The sequence below is a fragment of the Panthera leo genome, chromosome B2 (genome assembly GCF_018350215.1).
Source record: "Panthera leo isolate Ple1 chromosome B2, P.leo_Ple1_pat1.1, whole genome shotgun sequence".
In the NCBI taxonomy this organism is placed as follows: domain Eukaryota; kingdom Metazoa; phylum Chordata; class Mammalia; order Carnivora; family Felidae; genus Panthera; species Panthera leo.
The window spans coordinates 2,253,361-2,274,385 of record NC_056683.1 but is presented as its reverse complement, the minus strand read 5'-3'; the positions used below and the strand labels follow the sequence as shown (position 1 = coordinate 2,274,385).

The 21,025-nt window shown below is 39.5% G+C and overlaps 2 protein-coding genes across 2 annotated transcripts; both read right to left on the bottom strand.

The window, feature by feature from the left end:
• Positions 1 to 3,337: 3,337 nt before the first annotated feature.
• LOC122219290 (putative olfactory receptor 2B8) lies at positions 3,338 to 4,270 on the bottom strand. The gene has a single exon (XM_042937469.1). The coding sequence runs from the start codon at positions 4,268 to 4,270 to the stop codon at positions 3,338 to 3,340; it is 933 nt and encodes a 310-aa protein (XP_042793403.1).
• A 5,246-nt stretch (positions 4,271 to 9,516) lies between these two features.
• LOC122219289 (putative olfactory receptor 2B8) lies at positions 9,517 to 20,822 on the bottom strand. The gene is made up of 5 exons (XM_042937468.1): positions 19,914 to 20,822; positions 13,124 to 13,141; positions 12,717 to 12,794; positions 10,682 to 10,782; positions 9,517 to 9,622 (listed from the first exon to the last, which is right to left on the bottom strand). The coding sequence occupies exons 1-5, from the start codon at positions 20,820 to 20,822 to the stop codon at positions 9,517 to 9,519; spliced, it is 1,212 nt and encodes a 403-aa protein (XP_042793402.1).
• Positions 20,823 to 21,025: the final 203 nt, after the last annotated feature.

The following is a 21,025-nucleotide window of genomic DNA, read 5'->3' as shown; positions in this document are numbered from 1 at the left end:
CTGGAAAAAGAACAGCAAATAAAACCAAAAAACAGCAGACAATAGGAAATTCTAAAAACAAGAGCACAAATCAATGCTATCAAAAAAACAAAACAAAACAAAAATCAGTAGACTAGATCGATGAAACCAGAAGATGTTTCTTTGACAGAATTAACAAAACTGATAAACCCATATCCAGTTTGATGAAAAAGTAAAGGACCCAAATAAATAAAATCAAGAATCACAGAGGACAGATCACAACCAACACAGCAGAAATACAATCAATAATAAGAGAATATTATGAGCAATTATATACCAATGAAATCGGCAATCTGGAAGAAAAGGACAAATTCCCAGAAACATATAAACTAACAAAACACGAAACAGGAAAAAACAGAAAATTTGAACACACCCATAACCAGTAAAGACAACGAATTAGTAATCAAAAGTCTCCCAAAAAACAAGAGTCCAGGGCCGGTTGGCTTTAGGGGAATTCTACCAGATATTTAAAGGAGAGTTAACACCTATTCTTTTGAAGCCATACCAAAAATAGAAATGGAAGGAAACCTTACAAACTGATTCTGTGCAGCCAGCATTACCTTGATTCTAAAACCAGACAACCCACACAAAAGGAGAATTACAGAACAATTTCTCTGATAAATATGGATGCAAAAGTCCTCAAAAAGATACCAGCCAACCAAATCAGACAATGCATTAAACGAATTATTCACCACACCAAGTGGGATTTATACCTGGGATGCAGGGCTGTTTCAACAGCCACAAATCAATCAATGTTACACGTGAAATCAATAAAAGAAAGGACAAGAACCACATGATCGTCTCGAAAGACACAGAGAACCCATTTGACAAAATACGGCACACTTTCTTGATAAAAACCCTCAAGAAAGTAGGGATAGAAAGTTCATACCTCAAGATTCAAAAAGCCATATATTAAAGACCCACTGCTAATATCTTTCTCAATGGGGAAAAAGGAAGACCTTTCCCCCTAAGTTCAGGAACACGACAGGGATGTCCACTCTCACCACTGTTATTCAACATGCTATTGGAAGTTTTGGCCTCAGCATCCTAAACCACAAGGGAATAAAATGCATCCGAAATGGCCAGGAGGAAGTCAAACTTTCACTCTTAGCAATGACATAATACTCTATGTGGAAAACACAACATATTCTACTGAAAAACTGCTAGAACTGATCCATGAATTCAGCAAAGTCACAGGATATCAAATCACTGCACAGAAATCGGTTGCATTCCTATACACCAATAATGAAGCAATAGTAAGAGAAATCAGGAATCGATCCCATTGACAAGTGCACAAAAAACCATTAAATACCTAGAAATGCACCTAACCATGAGGTGAAAAATCTATACACTGAAAACTATACAAAGCTTAAGAAATCAAAGAACAAAGAAATGGAAAAATATTCCATGCTCCTGGAATGGAAGAACAAAGATTGTTAAAACATCAATACTCCCCAAAGCAATCTACATATTCAAGGAAATCCCTATCAAAACAACACCAGGATTCTTCACAGAGCTAGAACAAACAATCCTAAAATTTGTATGGAACCAGAAAACGCCCCAAATTCCAAAAACAATCTTGAAAAAGAAAACCGAAGCTGGAGGCATCACAATCCAGGATTTCAAATTGTATTACAGCGTAACTGAATGAGCCACCCAGGTGCCTGGGTACAATATGATTTTTGATAAAAGGATTATAATAGAGATCTTCAATGAAGATAACAAAGCTCAGAGAAATTTAGTGAAAACAAGTAGTCAAAGACAAGACAAATGCAGAATTCCAAACTGGCTTAGAATGTGGGATTTGATTCCTCCCTCTACAGTGCTCCAACGTCCTACTTGTTACAAAGCCAAAAGAGCAATCATCCCCTAATTAATGGCACCTGCCTCACAGGCTTGTTTGGGGGAATGAATAAACCATGCAAAGCATTTCTGGAAAAAAATAAGATGTATTACAAAACTGAAATCATCAAGACGGTATGGTACTGACACAAAAACAGACATTCAGATCAATGGAACAGAATGGAACCCAGAAATGGACCCACAATTATATGGCCACCGAACCTTTGACAAAGCAGGAAAGGATATCCAGTGGAATAAAGACGGTCATTCCAGGAGATGGTGCTGTGACAACTGGACAGCAACATGCAGAAAAATGAACCTGGGCCCCTTTCTTACACCATACACAAAAATAAACTCAAAATAGATGAAGGACCTAACTGTAAGACAGGAAGCCATCAAAATCCTAGAGGAGAAAGCAGATAAAAACCTCTTTGACTTAGGCAGCAGCAACTTCTCACTCAATACATCTCCAGAGGCAAGGGACACACAAGCAAAAAAGAACTATCGAGAACTCATCAAAATAAAAATCTTCTGGTATTTATCCAAGGGATACAGGTGTGTTTTTTCGAAGGGATACATGCACCCCCATGTTTATAGCAGCACTATCAACAATAGCCAAAGGATGGAAAGAGCCCAAATGTCCACTGATGGATGAATGGATAAAGAAGATGTGGTATATATATATGATGGAGTATTACTCGGCAATCAAAAAGAATGAAATCTTGCCATTTGCAACTACGTGGATGTAATTGGAGGGTATTATGCTAAGCAAAATCAGTCAGAGAATGACAAATATCATATGACTTCACTCATATGAGGACTTTAAGAGACAAAACAGATGAACATAAGGGAAAGGAAACAAAAATAATATAAAAACAGGGAGGGAGACATATAAGAAACTCATAAATATGGAGAACAGAGGGTTACTGGAGGGGGTGTGGGAGAGAGAATAGGCTAAATGGTAAGGAATCTACTCCTGAAATCATTGTTGTACTATATGCTAACTAATTTCAATGTGAATTTTAAAAAATAAAAAATAAAATTAAAAAAAGAAATTTATAAAGGTGTTATACATTCAAAATACAAATAATCTAATTAAAAAATGGACAGAATACATGAATAGATATTCTCCAAAAAGACATCCAGCTGGCAAAAAAACACTTCAAAAGATGCTCAACATCACTGATTATCAGTTAAATACAAATCAAAAACACAATGATATATCACTTCATCCATGTCAGAAAGGCTAAAATCAACAACACACAAACAACAGGTGTTGTCAAGGATATATAGAAATGGGAACTCTCTTGCACTGTTGAATCCATGAATTCAGAGTTTGAACACCCAGTTGCTTAAAACAAAGAGGTAAGGTAATTCTCTTGAGAGTCGTCAGGGGATATGTTGGAGGAAATGTGGAGGACACAAAATCTTAAAGCCTCTGACATTCAAAGTCTTCCATGAAGGCTCTTCCCCCCAGTCATATGGAGTCCCTACAGAAAACCTTCTTCATTGCTCCCATCACATCCTTGTTCCGCAGTGTATATATGAAGGGGTTGACCATGGGGGTGACGATGGTGTAGAAGAGAGAAACGAACTTGCCCTGATCCTGGGAGTGGTTGTTGCTGGGCTGCAGGTAAGCATAGATGGCCGTGCCATAGAACAGGGAGACCACCGTGAGGTGAGACCCACATGTCCCAAACACTTTCCTCTGTCCTGCGGCTGACTTTATTCTTAACACTGCCCTGACTATCTGACCATAGGAGAATGTGATTAATGCCACAGGTATGAAAAGAAAGATCATACTGAAAAATAAGATCTCAGACTCATACACAGTGGTGTCAACACAGGCAAGCTTGAGCAATGGGGGGACCTCACAAAAGAAGTGCTCTATTTTATTCTTCCCACAAAGTGGTACAAGAAAGATGAGCACCGTCTCCAATGAGGAGTTGGCAAAACCAGTGAACCACGACGCAGAAGCCATCAGGGCACAGAGACGGGGGTGCATGATCACTGTGTAGTGCAGGGGCCTGCAGATGGCTGCGTAGCGGTCAAATGCCATCACCCCTAACAGAATGCATTCTGTGCCCCCCAACCCTAGAGCGATGAACAGCTGAGCTACACAGCCAGCGAAGGAGATAGATTTGTCTGCTCCCCTGAGATGGACCAGCAGCTGAGGAACAGTGCTGGTCGTGTAACACAGGTCCAGAAAGCTTAGGTTGGAGAGGAAAAAGTACATGGGAGTCTGCAGGTGTGGGTCCAGGCGGGACAACGCAATGATGGTTGTGTTTCCCAGGAGGGTGAGCAGATAGAAGATCAGAAGAACCACAAAGAGGACTCGCTCCAGCTGAGGCCGGTCAGAGAAACCCAGCAGGATAAAGCCAGTGAGAGAACTTCCATTTTTCGGGTCCATCTTTTCTTACTATGTGTTTCCTGTCAAGACCAAGCATTTAGCAATTTATACAATAAATCTCAAAAAAAAAAAAGTTGGCAGGAGGTGGATTTATCATGCTATAATACAGGACATGACATTTTATAAGTAACTATTTGAATAAATGATGTACTCATGAAATTGATCAATTAGTTCCAATTTAGTTCCACATTACCACAAAAAGTAAATCATTAACATTTAATGTAAGATAAATCACATAACGGGCCTGTGTCTGCATCAGTCATAGTTACAAAAGGTCTTTTGTAGGCTTAAAGTGCTACAAATATATGTGTGCATTTCAGAGAAAATGGGGATGAGGGAAAAGACGAAGGAAAATCAGAAAGAATAGGAAAGAGATGCAGACAGAGGGAGATTCAGCATCTTTAAAAGTTTTTTTCTGATGTTTATTTATCTTTGAGAGGGAGATAAAGACAGAGTCCAGGCAGAGGAGGAGAAGAGACAAAAGAAGACACAGAATCTGAGGCCAGCTCCAGGTTTCCAGCTGTCATCACAAAGTCAGACATGGAACTTGAACAGCGAGATCTTGACCAGAGCCGAAATCAGACCCTTAACCGACTGAGCAACCCAGGTACTCCAGATTCATTATCTTTCATATGTATCTCATAATTCCACACACCTGGAATGCACACCACACATGTCACAGATCATGATACAATATGATCTCTAAAATAAATTCAGTTATAGGAATCTATGCCCTGGAATTTATTTCTACAAAGAATTCAGTTACACTCAACACATCGCTACTAGTTCTCATACAAACATATATCAGGTTTCTTTTTGTGTGTGTGGTAGTCAAACAATTAAATACTCAATCAGAGAGAACCTGACAACACCACCATTCAAACCGTTTTTAACTTTTGCAGGATGCTTAAAATTACCATACCAATTTTACAGGAACTCTGAAAATTCATTGGCTAAGCAGAGTCCTTTGGAATCAGAACTCTAAAATACAGTGGTTAGCACTTTCCTCTTCCTTCTACAGATTTCTGTTTCACACATTACTCCATTTAGCATTCAAAAAATTCCTGAAAGAGGTAGGATTACTCCATATCACCATTCTAATCAGAACATTTTAAATCATTATCCAAATGTGTAATCTATGTACAAAGTGTAATGCTTTGCATCATTTCCAATGATAAAATAATTACTTGGGTAAATATATAAAGACAGATACATTCTCAAAGCAATGACAGCTCAAAGAGCTATAATGCAAAACTTATCATGGTACAAGGAAAGGCATAAAGGAAAGGATATATTGGTATTATACAAACTCTCCAACACCCATGTATATTATATTAAAGATCACCATTCTGGAATCTAGCTTGCAGAGATAGTCACACTAGATCAAACTTAAAGCTATGCCAGCTCTAAGGCTCTGAGGCTCTAAGGCTCGTCTGATGACCTTTTCCACCCAACTGCGCAGTACTGAATGAGCATAGTAACATACGAACGAAAGAGGCATCAGGGCACGAGTATTTCAGTTCTTTCATATTCAGAAGGGTAGGCATCCAGTAAATTTTTGACTCTTCCAAGAGTTTTAAAATATGAAGCAAGTTTCTTTCAAACCAATGTGTGAGAGAAACGGGTACAAAACTGGCATAAAATAAATGTTCATAGAAATGGAATAAAGGATGTGGTAATTCACACTGTTTTATACCTCCTTCGATTTCCTATAAAGATGTGACCAGGGTATCAACAAAACAAAATCTATGTGCCAACAGTTTCATAATAGAATTAATTACAAAGGTATCAGGGACAGTCTAAATGCGCAACAACGGGGAATATCCCCGCACTCACACCTTCTCAGAAGAGCAAATAAAAACAAACCGTGGTTCATTCTCATGCACACGTGCACAAATATACATACATACATCTGAAACACATTGCTGACAAATTTTTATTTCTTTAATTTTTAAGTATATTTATTATTTTGTGAGAGAGAGACAGAGAGAGAGAGAGAGAGAACAAGCAGGGGAGGGACAGAGTGAGATGGAGAGGGAGAGATGTAGAGACAGAGAGAGAGAATCCCAAGCAAGCCACTCCCTATCAGCACAGAGCCTGACCTCACACCTCTACATGATGACCTGAGCTGAAATCAAGAGTCAGAGGCCTAACAAACTGAAGCACCAAGAGCCCCCACTGACAAACTCTTTAATGTGCCTGATAAAGGAAACACTCACCAAAGTGAAGGAGGGCAAACATAAAATGCTAATTCATCCAAACAAAATACCAATATACTATTGCACCATTAGAATAAAAAATGATATATTTTAACACTATCATTTCGATAAGGACTAGGAAGACAGTTGAGAAAAGATAAAGAGTTGGTGAAATGAACTTGTACAAATTTCTTGCTGCTTTACAGGGGTTAATGTGTGGGTTTTAATATATATATAATATATATAATATATAATTTATAATATTATTTTTATATATATTATATATATGTAATATAATATGTATATTATATATACACACACACATATATATAATTAATATAAACATATGAATGCAGACTGCAGCTGTCATGAAATGATATCATACAGGAAAATCCATTTCTAAAAATTACACATAAATTATTATTTTGCATACAAAAAATAAATAGTAGAAAAGGACATGTGTTATGTATAGAAAGAGAGAAAAAATTATTAGTTAAAATAAAACCAGATTCTGCAAAACAAAACAAGTGGTATTCTATGTAATAATTACCATCAAAAAAAGTATATAATTGAAATGACACCTCACAAGAACTCAATTTACAATAACAAGAAAACAGGCATCAAATGAAAGATGTTACATGCTTACTACTGACAGACATAAGGTAATAGAGCAATTACCCTAAGTGTTCAATGCTACATGTAACTCTAAACGTTTTGGTGGAAGAATGCATATGTCCACAAAACCAGATGCTCAGTATGCATACTACACAGTTTAAAGACAAAAGACTTCAATATAATATCTCCATTTAAGATATTTCAAATATATAACATTCACTGATATATTTGACATACACATGCTGCCCTATCTGGTTCCTGAATGAATCCTGAAAAATTGCAGGCAAGATTTCCGCAGCCTCAGTGCTACGACTGAATCGCTGTTGCTTGCTTGATGCTTCTGTCTCATGGGTCTGAGCTGACCTCAGACATATGAGAACAGGCCCCGGATGATGAGGGAGGACGAGAAAATGAGGGGAATGCAGCCATCACTACATAGGAAATGACAGATGTGATGAACACTGACAGGGCTGTAGGGTAGGTTCTGTGGAAGAAGACAATGAAGTAGGATTTCCATGGCGTGTTGTTTATTCAGGGAATGCTCTCGGGATAAACGGGGTGAGGGAAGGAAAACAGCAGAGGATGTTGCTAAGCAAGGATGTGGTCTCCAGTGGAACAGAGCAGGAGCCTGATCCCATGAGAAGCTGGCCAGAACTCTCCAGCAGAACCATCCATCTGTGATGGTAGAAATACTCTGTCTTCACTGTCCAATACTATGCCCACTCTCCACCTGTCATGCTTGAGCATTTAAAATGCTCTAGCTATGAATCTCAGGGTGCCTGGGTAGCTCAGTCAGTTAAGCATCCAACTTAGGCTCAGGTCATGATCTCATGGTTCATGGGTTCGAGCCCTACATCAGGTTCAGTTCTGACAGCTCGGAGCCTGGAACCTGCTTTGGATTCCATGTCTCCCTCTCTCTCTGTCCCTCCCCTGCGCGTGCTCTCTCTCTCTCTCACTCTCTCTCTCTCTCTCTCTCTCTCTCTCAAGAATAAACATTACAAACATTTAAATATAAATAAATAAATAAATAAATAAATAAATAAACCCTAGCTAAGAAACTGAACTTTACGTTTTATTTAATTTTAATAAATTTGAATTGAAATAGCTTCCTGTGGAGACTTATTACTGTATTGAACAGAACAGCTCTGTAGCATGGATTGCATCAGATTTAGTCCTGCCTTGGTACCTTCTGTACATCCCATAAGTCTGTCACTAGCTGTGAGCTGCCCCCACCATGTTCTCCAGATCACCTGGCACCATAGCTCCCTTTCAGCTGAGGGCAATTCTGTCGCGAAGGGAATGGCTGTGAACCTTGGAGCCCACACTCATACCAACTAGGGTTTGGATTGGAGCCCCAGCAGGTAAAGAGCTTCTGGGCAGGTCACCAACAGCGTTCATACGAGAGTCCGTTCATGATCGTGTGCAAGGATAGAAGGATGAACCTACTGTACTTTACACATCACCTTAGGGCAATTACACATACACACACAAAAAAAAACACATACACACACACACACATACAGACATACACACACACACAACACGCTGTGTCATTTCCCTAATTCATCACTCAAGTAAAACATTCAGGTTTTTCACTACTGTTCTCTTCATCATTTTGCTATTTGTAAGCACTTGAAGGATCGGCTTTCTTGTTAACAATAAAGTCAAAATAAAGATGCATGGACAGAATATACACCAAATGGAACTTCTCTGATGTAATTTTCAACATACCATTTAAAAACTCCATGCATATTTTAGATATTTTGGTAACTGGTAAGGGAGAAAATAAATATTTAAGACAATAAATGCTGACAATAATTTTTCAGCATAGAGAGGAAGTATTATCTAATTTCACAGACAACATGGAACAAAGGGAAAGCATGGAGGCATACAGTCTGATAGTTTTACACATATGCATTCTCTATTAACCTATTACTGAAGGCAAACTTTATTCCCACTAAACATGCATATTTAATGATTTTCCACATGTGCATAGAGTGGTGTGATGCATGTACTACAAAAGAATCAAATGTCTATGAATGACTAGAGGCATCCATCATGGACAATTACATTTAGTTCTTAAATTTTGTGAACTTCCACAGTCTGTTGCATTATACAATTGGCCACAGGCAAACCATTTAGCTTTTTTTTTTTGTTTCTTTTGAGAACAACTACAACTGGAAATAAACTAGCTTGCCGATTCCTAGAGCAACACAGAGACCAACTTATATTTCACTCATCTTTATTCACCTTCCCTGTGGATTCAAAGTTATTTCCTTACCTCCATTCCAAGTCACTGCCTAAATACAATTTTGGGGATAGGAACATGGACATGTAGAACCAGTGTCTGTAGTAGATGCAAAGGTTGACTATACCAACACTAGGTCATCCATAACTTTTTCTTAAGGAAAAGGACACCTTCGCAGAATGACTTCATAGGTCTTCATGTGGCACCAGAGATCTACACTTTGCCTTTCGGAGGTAGAAGATGAAGGCAGTCACAGACTCTCCATATGGTGTCCCAAGGACGATGACCTGCCTGTGTGACAGTAAGACCCTTACAAGCAGGCCAGAGGGTGCCATGACTTTGAGCTGTGGCTGGGCTGGCACAGAGAAACAAATTCCTTCCCCTGTTGATGTCTCTGGGGAATGGATGCCCCACACTCTTAATGAGCCCACGTCACTGAGCTGCCCAGACATGACAATCCTCAGGGACAATGACTATGGAGGACAATGCCAGAGGAGACCTAATCTTTCTCTTCTATTAGTTCACATGTCTGACAGAGGACAATAACTCCCTAGACCTCCCCAGCTATCTTGGCTCCCACTTGTGAATGACCTAGATGTTTTATAAACCACTTAAGATTTTTTTCCTCACAAATGCCCAAAATATTTACATATAAATATGTAAGGAAGAATCCATTCACTTGCTTAATTTCAAATGTAAATATGTAAATATATTCTTCATTTGATTTCATTTATAACCAATTATACGGAATCACAGAGCTAATAATTAGGCACATTCTAATTTTTAACATGAATATAAAGGAAGGCCACCAAATTCTACCTATCTTCTAATGTGGCTAGGGGGAAAAATCTCAAATCCTCTAAAACATTTTACAGTTGATAGCCATTGGATTTAATGGTGTCCTCATAATTTAAAAAATTACCTGTGTTGTTAATATGTGTACATGGTTTATTTAAATTCAGGTAGTCTTAGGCATCTGGGTGGCTCAGTCAGTTAAGCGTCTGACTTCGGTCATGATCTCACTGTCTGTGAGTTCAAGCCCCACGTCAGGTTCTGTGCTGACAGCTCAGAGCCTGGAGCCTGTTTCAGATTCTGTGTCTCCCTCTCTCTCTGACACTCCCCCATTCATGCTCTGTCTCTGTCTCAAAAATAAATAAACGTTTAAAAAAAAACTTAAAAAATTCAGCTAGTCTTTGGATTTAAGCTCATATTCATTTTGAGTTTGTCAGGAGACTTACAAGTAATCAATAAGAAAAATGTAAGAAAATTGATGGGTACTTTGTGGCTATTTCTCAAAGATCCATAATTTCCAGTTTCGTTTATCATGTTCTGCCTAAGGAGATAAACTACCTCCTGCTAGAAATATTCTTAGACTTGGATTTTCTCAGGTATTCACATACCAGGTAGATGCCCTCCTGATAGTTATGTGGAGAACTGACACTCTGGGTGTCCTGAAGAGGGAGGGAATCACAGACCTGCTATTATGCTTTTCTCCTCAGGCCTCACTCAGGAGGCAAGAAAGGTCTCAAAACACAATCTAACCTTGCACCTAAAGAAGCTAGAAAATGAAGAGCATAAAGCTTTAGGCCACCAGAAGAAGGGAAATAATAAAGATTAGAGCAGAAATAAATGATATCGAAACAAACAAAACACAATAGACCAGTTCATTGAAACTAAGAGATGGTTCTTTGGAAGAATAAACAAAATGATAAACCTCTAGCCAGACTTATCAAAAAGAAGAGAGAGGAACCAAATAAATAAATCATGAATTAAAGAGTAGTGATCACAATCAACTTTGTTGAAATACAAACAATTATAAGAGAATACTATGAAAAACTATATGCCAGTAAACTGGCCATCTGGAAGATACTGACAAATTCCTAGAAACTCACAAACTACCAAACAGAAATGGGAACACATAGAAAATTTTAACAGACCATAACCAGCAAAGAAATGGAATTTGTAATCACAAATCTCCCAACAAACAAGAGTCCTGGGTCAGATGGCCTCCCAGGGGAATTCTACCAGACATTTAAGGAACAGTTAATACCTATTCTTCTCAAACTGTTGCAAAAAACAGAAATGGAAGGAGGGCTTCCAATCTCATCCCATGAAGCCAGCATTACCTTGATTCCAAAAGCAGACAAAGAACCCCCTGCCCCCTAAGAAGGAGAATAACAGGTCAGTATCCCTGATGACCTGGATGCAAAAATTCTCAACCAGATAGATATAGCAAACTGAATTCAACAGTAAATTAAAGGAATTATTCACCAAGATCAAGTGTGATTTATTCCTGGGCTGCAGGGCTGGTTCACTATTTGCATAGCCATCCACTATTCACATGTCAATCAACATGATATACTACACTAATCAAAGAAAGGATAGGAACCATATGATCCCGTCAACCGATGCAGAAAACACATTTGACAAAATACAGCATCCATCTTTTTTTTGATGGGGGATGAGGAAAACTATATTTATTTTATTTACTTTTACATGTAAATTTTAATTCCAGTAATTAACATACAGTGTGGTATGACTTTCAGGTATACAAGATTACTATTCAACAATTCTATACATTACTCAGTGTTCCTCATGGTAAGTGTACTCAATCCCCTTCACCTATTTCACCCTCCCCCCACCCACCTTCCCTTTGGTAACTATCAGTTTATTCTTAATATTTAAGAGTTGGTTTTCTTTTGATGTGCCTCTTTTTATTGTGTTCTTTTGTTTATTAAATTCCACATATTAGTAAACTCAAATAATATATGTCTTTCTCTGACTCTCTTTATTTCATTTAGCTTTATACTTCCTACATCCACCCACTTTTTTTTTTAATTTAAATTACAGTCAGTTAACATACAGTACAATATTGGTTTCAGGAATAGAATTTAGTGATTCATCACTTTCATACAACACCCAGTGCTCATCACAACAAGTGACCTCCTTAGTACCCATCACCCATCTAGCCCATCTCCCACCCACCTCCCTCCATAGACCCTCAGTCTGTGCTCTTTCGCTAAGAGTCTCTTGTGGTTTGTCTCTCTCCCTCTCTGTAACTATTTTTCCCCTTCCCTTCCCCCATGGTCTCCTGTTAAGTTTCTCAACTTCCACATAGGAGTGAAAACATATGGTATCTGCCTTTCTCTGACTGACTTATTTCACTTAGCATAATACCCTCTAGTTCCATCCATGTTGCTGCAAATGTCAGGATTTCATTCTTTCTCATTGCCAAGTAGTATTCCATTGTATATATAAACCACATCTTTATCCATTCCTCAGTTGATGGACATTTAGGCTCTTTCCATAGTTTACCTATTGTTGAAAGCACCAGCATCCATTCTTAATAAAAACCATCAACCACATAGGAATAGATGGGACATACCTCAACGTTATGAAGGCCATATATGAAAGACCCACAGCTAATATCATCCTTTATGCGGTAAAACTGAGAGCCTTTCTTCTACAGACAGGAATAAGACAAGGATACTCAGTCCCACCATTACGAGTTAACACAGGACAGGAACTTTTAGCCTCAGCAACATACAACAAAAAGAAATAAAGGGTATACAGATCAGCAAGGGAGGAGTCAAACGTTCACTATTTGCAGATGACATGACATTCTATGTAGAAACCTGAAAAACACTCCAACAAAAGCTAGTGGAACTAATCCTGAATTCAGGAAAGTCACAGCATAGAAAATCAACATACAAGAATCGGTTGCATTTCTACACACCAATAAGGAAGTAGCAGAAAAGGAAATCAAGGAATGGATCCCATTTACAATTGCACCAAAAACCATAAGATAACCTAGGAATAAATCTAACTAGAGAGGTAAAAGATCTGTACCCTGAAAACTACAGAACACTTACGAAAGAAATGAAAGAAAGACATGAAGAAAGGGCACAACGTTTCATGCTCATAGATTGGAAGAACAAATATTGTTAAATAGCCACACCACCAAAGCAACATACACGTTTAATGCAACCCCTATAAATATATCACCAGCATTTTTCACAGAGCTAGAACAATCCTAAAATTGCTACGGAACCATAAAGACTCAGATGTGTCAAAGCAATCCTGAGAAAGAAAAGCAAAGCTGGAGGTATCATGATTATAGACTCAAGCTATATTACAAAGTTGTAGTCGTGAGTACAGTATGGTACTGCCATAATGAACAGAAATGTAGATCAATGCAACAAAACAGAAAACCAGAAATGGACCCATAAGTGTATGGCCAACTAATATTGGACAAAGCAGGAAAGAACATCCAATGGCAAAAAGACATTCTCTTCAACAAATGGTGTTGGGAAAACTGGACAGCGACATGCAGAAGAATGACCCTGGACCACTTTCTTACACCATGCTAAAAAATAAACTCAAAATGGATGAAACACCAAAATGTAAGACAGGGACCATCAAAATCCTAGAGGGGAACACAGACAGCAACCCCTTTGAACTCGGCTGGAACAACTTCTTACTAGACACGTCTCTGGAGTCAAGGGAAACAAAAGCAAAAATGAACTATTGGGGCCTCATCAAGATAAAACGCTTCTGCACAGCAAAGGAAACAATCAACAAAATTAAAAAGCTTCTGAAAACTGGAAGGGATATTTTCACACGACATATCAGATAAAGGGATAGTATACAAAATCTCTAAAGAACTTATCAAACTCAAATAATAAACCCAAGAAACAAATAATCCAGAGAAGAAATTGGCAGAAGACCTGAATAGACACCTTTCCAAAGAAGACAATCAGATAACTAATAGACACATGAAAAGATGCTCAACATCACATCAAGGAAATACAAATCCAAACCACAATGAGATACCACCTCACCCCTGTCAGAATGGCTAGAATGAAAAACTCAGAAAACAACAGTTGTTGACAAGAATGGGGAGAAAGGGAACCTGTTACACTATTGGTGGGAAAACAAACTGGTGCAGCCACTCGAAAACAGTATGTAGGTTCCTCAAAAAAATTAAAAATAGACCTTATGTCCCAACCATTGCATTACTAGGTATGTATCCAAAAGATACAAAAATGATGATTCGAAGAGGGCCTATGCACCCCAATGTTTATAGCAGCATTATCAACAATAGCCAAATTATGAAAAGAGCCCAAATGTCCACTGACAGATGAATGGATACAGATGTCATATATTGCTACAATGGAATACTTACTACAACGTGATGAAAAAGAATGAAATCTTGCCATTTGCAACAACCTGAATGGAACTAAAGTGTATTATGCTAAGCAAAGTAGGTCTTGCAGAGAAGGACAACTATCATATGATTACACTCATGTATGGAATTTAAGAAATGCAACAAATGAAAATAGGGGAAGGAAAGGAAAAATAAAACCAGAGAGAGAGGCAAACTGTAAAAGGCTCTTAAATACAGAGTTAAAACTGAGAGTTATTGGAGGAGAGGAAGGTTGGGGGATAGGCTCAATGGGTGATGGGCAGAATGAGAGCACTTGTGATGAGCACTGGGTGTCAAATGTAAGTGATGAATTACTGGGTTCTACTCCTGAAATCAATAATACACCATATGTTAACAAATGTGAATTTAAATAATAAATTAAAAAAAGATGTGGCATACATATCAAATGATTATTATTCAGCCATGAGAAAGAAGGAAATCCTGCCTTTTGTGACAACATGGATGGACCTTGTGTGCATTATGCTAAATGAAAGAAGTCAGAAGAGAAAGACAACGACTATGTGATTTCACATATTTGTGGAAACCAGAAAAGGTGTATAGATTCAGACAGTAGAAAGGTGGTTACAAGGGGTAAAGGGAAAAAAAACAAGGGGCTAAGGGATAGAAGTGGGAGATGTTGGGCAAAGAGATCAAACTTACAGTTTGAAGAGGAATACTTCCTGAGCATCTAACGTACAGCATGGTGATTACAGTTAATATTATTATATTCTCAACTTGAAGGTGGCCTAGAGAGTATATCTCAAATGTTCTCACCATGAAGAAGAAATGGTAATTATGTGATGTGATGCAGATGTTAGCTGACACAATGGTGGCAATAATTTCATTATGTATATTTTCACATTTGTACTTCTTAAGTTTGCTGAATGTTATGCATCTGTCATATCTTAGTATATATAAGAAAAAATAAACACCAGAGATATCATTCATTTCTTTTATCATTTCTATATTTCTTTCTTTTAAACTTACTCTAAGTTCACATTTTTATTGCTGCTTAATAAAAAATCTCCCTGCAAAGTTACTAAATAGTGTTCTTTCATTATACCAACTATAAACACAACCCTCTCATTGTGATCCAAATTTCAATGCAGAGACTGAAAGAAGGCATTTCTAAATGTTTACCTTGTGCGTCTCTCTAATAACATTAAAATAGGGTCTAGTTTGTTCCATGGGGCTGAGTGGGGCAAGATTCCTTCAGGTACTACCACTTTGGATTTTTTTTTCCTCCTGTTACTCTGTCTTGTCACTTGAATTCCAAACAGCTGGGAGAACCCTGGGGGAAAGAAGGAAATGTCTCCTCCCTTAAGCCAGTGTCCTGTCCTTAAAGCCACCTCAGGGACCCCTTCCTCTGAACCCTCTGATCTCCAGTCATTCACCCTCTCCTTTCCACTTTTACACCCAGCCCCTCCTTCCCAGGAAACCACGGGGCCACACACGGTGGTTCCCACTGCACCATCGGGGCTCAAACATGCCACAACACCACTGCGGTGAAAGAAGGCTCTCACCCGTATCACAAAACAAGCATCCAAAACCAGTCACCTGTGAAGGGTGGAGTTGGCAGGGGTCTGTGACCTGTTCCTGCCTCCTCCGTGAGCCCGGTCAGAGCGGGACTTTGGCAAACAGTAGCTGCGAAATGTGCAGACTAGGAGGTACAGGAGAGTCTCACAGGGGTGACTGTGCTCTGATGACTGACCCAGGAGTGAGTTTAGCAGGATGCAGAGGGCGTGTTCAGAGTGCAGTCACCCTACACCGCACACCCTGCCGTTATGCTAACATGTGACAGTCCTAAGGCCAGGACAGGGCTATGGAGGTAGGGACCCATGAACTGAGGAACCCCATAACTTCTCTGTGCTGACTTGGACCACACAATAGAGCCCCACATATGACAAAACAAAACGTTGTCCATTGCAGTGAGGGGGACCCCAAAGCTATGTCTGGCCGGTCTAGGGCTTCCGGGATACTGCATGCACCTTCATTATTTTGTATATTTGCTAATTAGTAGTAAATCTTCTGGTTAAGAAGTATATCCCAGGTGCACCCGGTTGGCTCAGTCGGGTAAGCCTCTGACTCGAGATTTTGGGCTCAGGTAATGATCTCATGTCGTGAGATGGAGTCCCATGTGGCCTCTGCCCTGACAGCACATATCCTGCTTGGGATTCTCTCTCTCCCTCTCCCTCTCTCAAAAATAAATAACCTTTAAAAAAAAGAATTGTGTTTCATGTCAGTCGGACTGACACTTGGGTCACTTTGGGTACCTGAGCTACGGTGTGTACTGTGTTCCTCAGAGGCAAAAGGCCTGGAAGAATCCATGACCTGCTCTAGAGCAAAATGATAGTCCAAAGCTCCAAGCACCAGAGACAGATGGAATAAAATAATTTAGCCAAATCTTGGGTACAATCCCTGTAGCCATGCCAGAGTTATTGGTGAACATTTAAAGGAAATGGTTCGGGGCACCTGGGTGGCTCAGTCGGTTGGGTGGCCGACTTCAGCTCAGGTCATGACTCATGGTTCATGGGTTCAAGCCCCGCGTTGGGCTCTGTGCTGACAGCTCCGAGCCTGAAGCCTGCTTTGGAATCTGTGACTCCCCCTCTTTCTCTGTCCCCTTCCCAGCTCATTCTCTGTCTCTGTCTCTCAAAAAGTAAATGAAAAAAACGTTGAAAAATTTTTTTAAAAAATTTTAAAAAATAAAGGAAATGGTTCAAATAATATTGGTGGCAATTTACACAACCCAGCAGCCTGTAATATACAAAGCATGGAGACCGTGGGGAGGCACATTCCCAACATTAGAAAAATGTTACAGAACAACATTCAATCTGTTTGGTCTCTTAAGTGATTCCTTCTTTATTTAGCATGGACCCTACGGATCTTTACTATCTGTAATTTATTCCTATGTAACATGAACATTCAAATACTATCAAACATTCACTTAGAGGAAATACATCTGTTTCCACAGGGTTCTGTGTCCTTAATCACTGAGAAGTAGTCGCTCAGCCAGAACATAAGGTTGTGTTGTGTGGTTTCGAGAGACCTTGAGGGTTTTTACACCACACCATGGAAAGTTCCTTTGAGGGATTTTAGAGTGACTGGTATAACTGTCAGAATGTAGTGGAAACATAATGGAGAGAAGAAAATTTGTCACCATTGGGGATAAACATTATTACAAAACTGTTTCTGTACTGGTGTTCATTCAGCATTACCACATATACAGCATCAAAATATATCCCAGGTGTTGATTTCAAACGTGAATACTGTGATGCCTTTAGGGATCCAGACAGAACCATGACCATGTGATAATCTCCACTAAGCTCTCATTTCCAACCTGCCTAATGCCGTCTATGTTGCAAGATTACCGGTCATGAGCATGAGACCCTCAGGGGGTTCAAGACCCAGGATAATGCCAGTTAGCTGTCAGAAGAGGGAACAGTGTGATTGTTATGAATATGTGTCCAAAGACACAAATACATTTACCTGCACTGAGCTACACACTGGGAAAACCTACCAAGATAAACATAAACATTTCTTTTACGGTGGCATAGTCAAAACTTCAACCTCCATGAGAAAATGTACTGCTCATGACAAGAAATGTATACAAAAACCCAGATCCATAACACAAAACATATTTATATGCAAACTGAGCTTTAGTTAAGATCTAAATTCTACAATGTCACATTCACTTGTTATGAGATGTTTATATTTATTATTCATAATTCAGAATTGTGTTATTTCATAGTGTGATGGCTATATGTAAAGCTTAGACATATTGAAATTTTTAATACTTAATATACATTTTATTCATTCCTTAAATTTTCTCCTGGTGAATCTAAACAAGCACCATAGAACATGGGATTTCCTGGAAAATGGAGGTCATTTTTCATATTTTTATAATATATCCCTGCATTCAAATTGTATGGAATCTTTGGCAGATGTGAGATACAAAAGCCTTAATCACTTCATGCCTGGATCAAACAATTTGTAAATTGGTATGAAGAAAGGATCAAAATATATTTGCTGCATTACATTTGCTGCATTACTATAGGGGAAAAAAGAATATAAAATAAGACTTGTGTCATTCAATGTCCTCAAAAGTCATTTTTTTTAATATTTATTCATCTTAGAGAGAGAGAGAGAGAGAGAGAGAGAGCAAGAGCAGAGGAGGGGCAGATTGAGAGGAAGACACAGAATCTGAAGCAGGCTATAGGCTCCGAGCTGCCAGAACAAAGCCCAACGCAGGGCTTGAACCCACGAACCATGAGATAATGACCTGAGCTGAAGTCAGACACCCGACCGACTGAGCCACTCAGGTGCCCACTCAAAAGTCATTTTTAATGAATGAGGTGGCTCCTCATAAATTCAAGCGAGCTGCACACCTCACATCGCACAACATTGCACACATTACACATAAGCACCGCCTGCTGTATTGCTACCTGATGCTCCCATTGTCCCTGGGATGAGTTCATCATGCCATCGCCCCCTGTGACAGGAAGGCTACATAAAATTACTGTCACACAGGTACGGTCACACTGGGGCCTAATATCTGAATAACTGTCAGGATTGGTGCTCCCAGGATTTCCTCTGAGCTAAATTTCATCTATCCCGTGGTTGCCCACCAATTCCGTGAAGAAGCTGTGACACAGTCAACTTACAGACCTTCTAACAGAGCCATGATCAAATGCAAGAATAAGTGATATGCCTCTGGAAATTGCTAGAAAGTGCTAAAATGTTAATATTTCTTACACTGTTTTTGTGGTTCCTATTCTTATTTTGTGCACGTCTTTATCATATGCACATAAATGTCTTTTTGCAATTAGAATGGTACTCCCAAAAGAGGATGAAATAAGAAAAGGATTTTTTAAATATTAATATGATGGAGATGCGATGGGACACTAAACCAGCCTCTCCGGAGGTTGCAATGAATCCACGAGCTTGGAACATTCATCGCATAAAAGAATGAGGTATAGGGGGAGAACTGGGTTAGCTCAATTGGTTCAGCATCCAACACTTGATTTTGGCTCTGATCATGACCTCACACTTCGTGAGTTTGAGCCCTGCATCAGGTTTACTGCTAACAGTGCAGCGCCTTCTTGGAATCGTTTCTGTCTCTCTCTGCTGATTCTCTCTCTCTCTCACCCTCTCTGTCCCACTTACTCTTGCTCTCTCTCAATAAACAAACTTTTTTTAAAAAGTTTTTTAAAAAAAGAAAATGTTACTTTAAAAAAATGAACGAGGTAAGGAAATTCCCTTGAGAGTCATCAGGAGAATGTTGGACGACACATGAAGGACACAAAATCTTAAAGCCTCTGACATTTGAGCCTCCATCAAAGGCTCTTCCCCCAGTCATATGGAGCCCCGATGGAACACCTTCTCCATTGCGCCCATCACATCCTTGTTCCGCAAGGTATATATGACAGGGTTGACCATGGGGGTGACGATGGTGTAGAAGAGAGAAATGAACTTGCCCTGATCCCGGGAATGGTTGTTGCTGGGCTGCAGGTAGGCATAGATGGCTGTGCCATAGAACAGGGAGACCACCGTGAGGTGGGACCCACATGTCCCAAACACTTTCCTCTGTCCTGCGGCTGACTTTATTCTTAACACTGCCCTGACGATCCGACCATAGGAGAATGTGATTAATGCCACAGGTATGAAAAGAAAGATCATACTGAAAAATAAGATCTCAGACTCATACACAGTGGTGTCAACACAGGCAAGCTTGAGCAATGGGGGGACCTCACAAAAGAAGTGCTCTATTTTATTCTTCCCACAAAGTGGTACAAGAAAGATGAGCACCGTCTCCAATGAGGAGTTGGCAAAACCAGTGAACCACGACGCAGAAGCCATCAGGGCACAGAGACGGGGGTGCATGATCACTGTGTAGTGCAGGGGCCTGCAGACGGCTGCGTAGCGGTCAAATGCCATCACCCCTAACAGAATGCATTCTGTGGATCCCAACCCTAGAGAGACGAACAGCTGAGCTACACAGGCAGCAAAGGAGATAGACTTGTCTGCTCCCCTGAGATGGACCAGCAGCTGAGGAACAGTGCTGGTCGTGTAACACAGGTCCAGAAAGCTTAGGTTGGAGAGGAAAAAGTACATGGGAGTCTGCAGGTGTGGGTCCAGGCAGGACAATGCAATGATGCTTATGTTTCCCAGCAGGGTGAGCAGATAGAAGATCAGAAGAACCACAAAGAGGACTCGCTCCAGCTGAGGCCGGTCAGAGAAACCCAGCAGGATAAAGCCAGCGAAAGAACTTCCATTTTTCGGGTCCATCCTCTCTTACCACGTGTTTCCTGTCAAGACCAAGTATTTAGCAATTTTTAAAGAAATGTTCTAAAAAATAAAAAGGAGGCAGGGGGTGGATTTATCATGTTAAAAGACATAGCCAGAGAATTTTATCACTAACTATTTGAATAAATGGTGTACTCATTGGAATTGCCATAGCTCATACCAATTTAGTTCCACATTATCAAAAA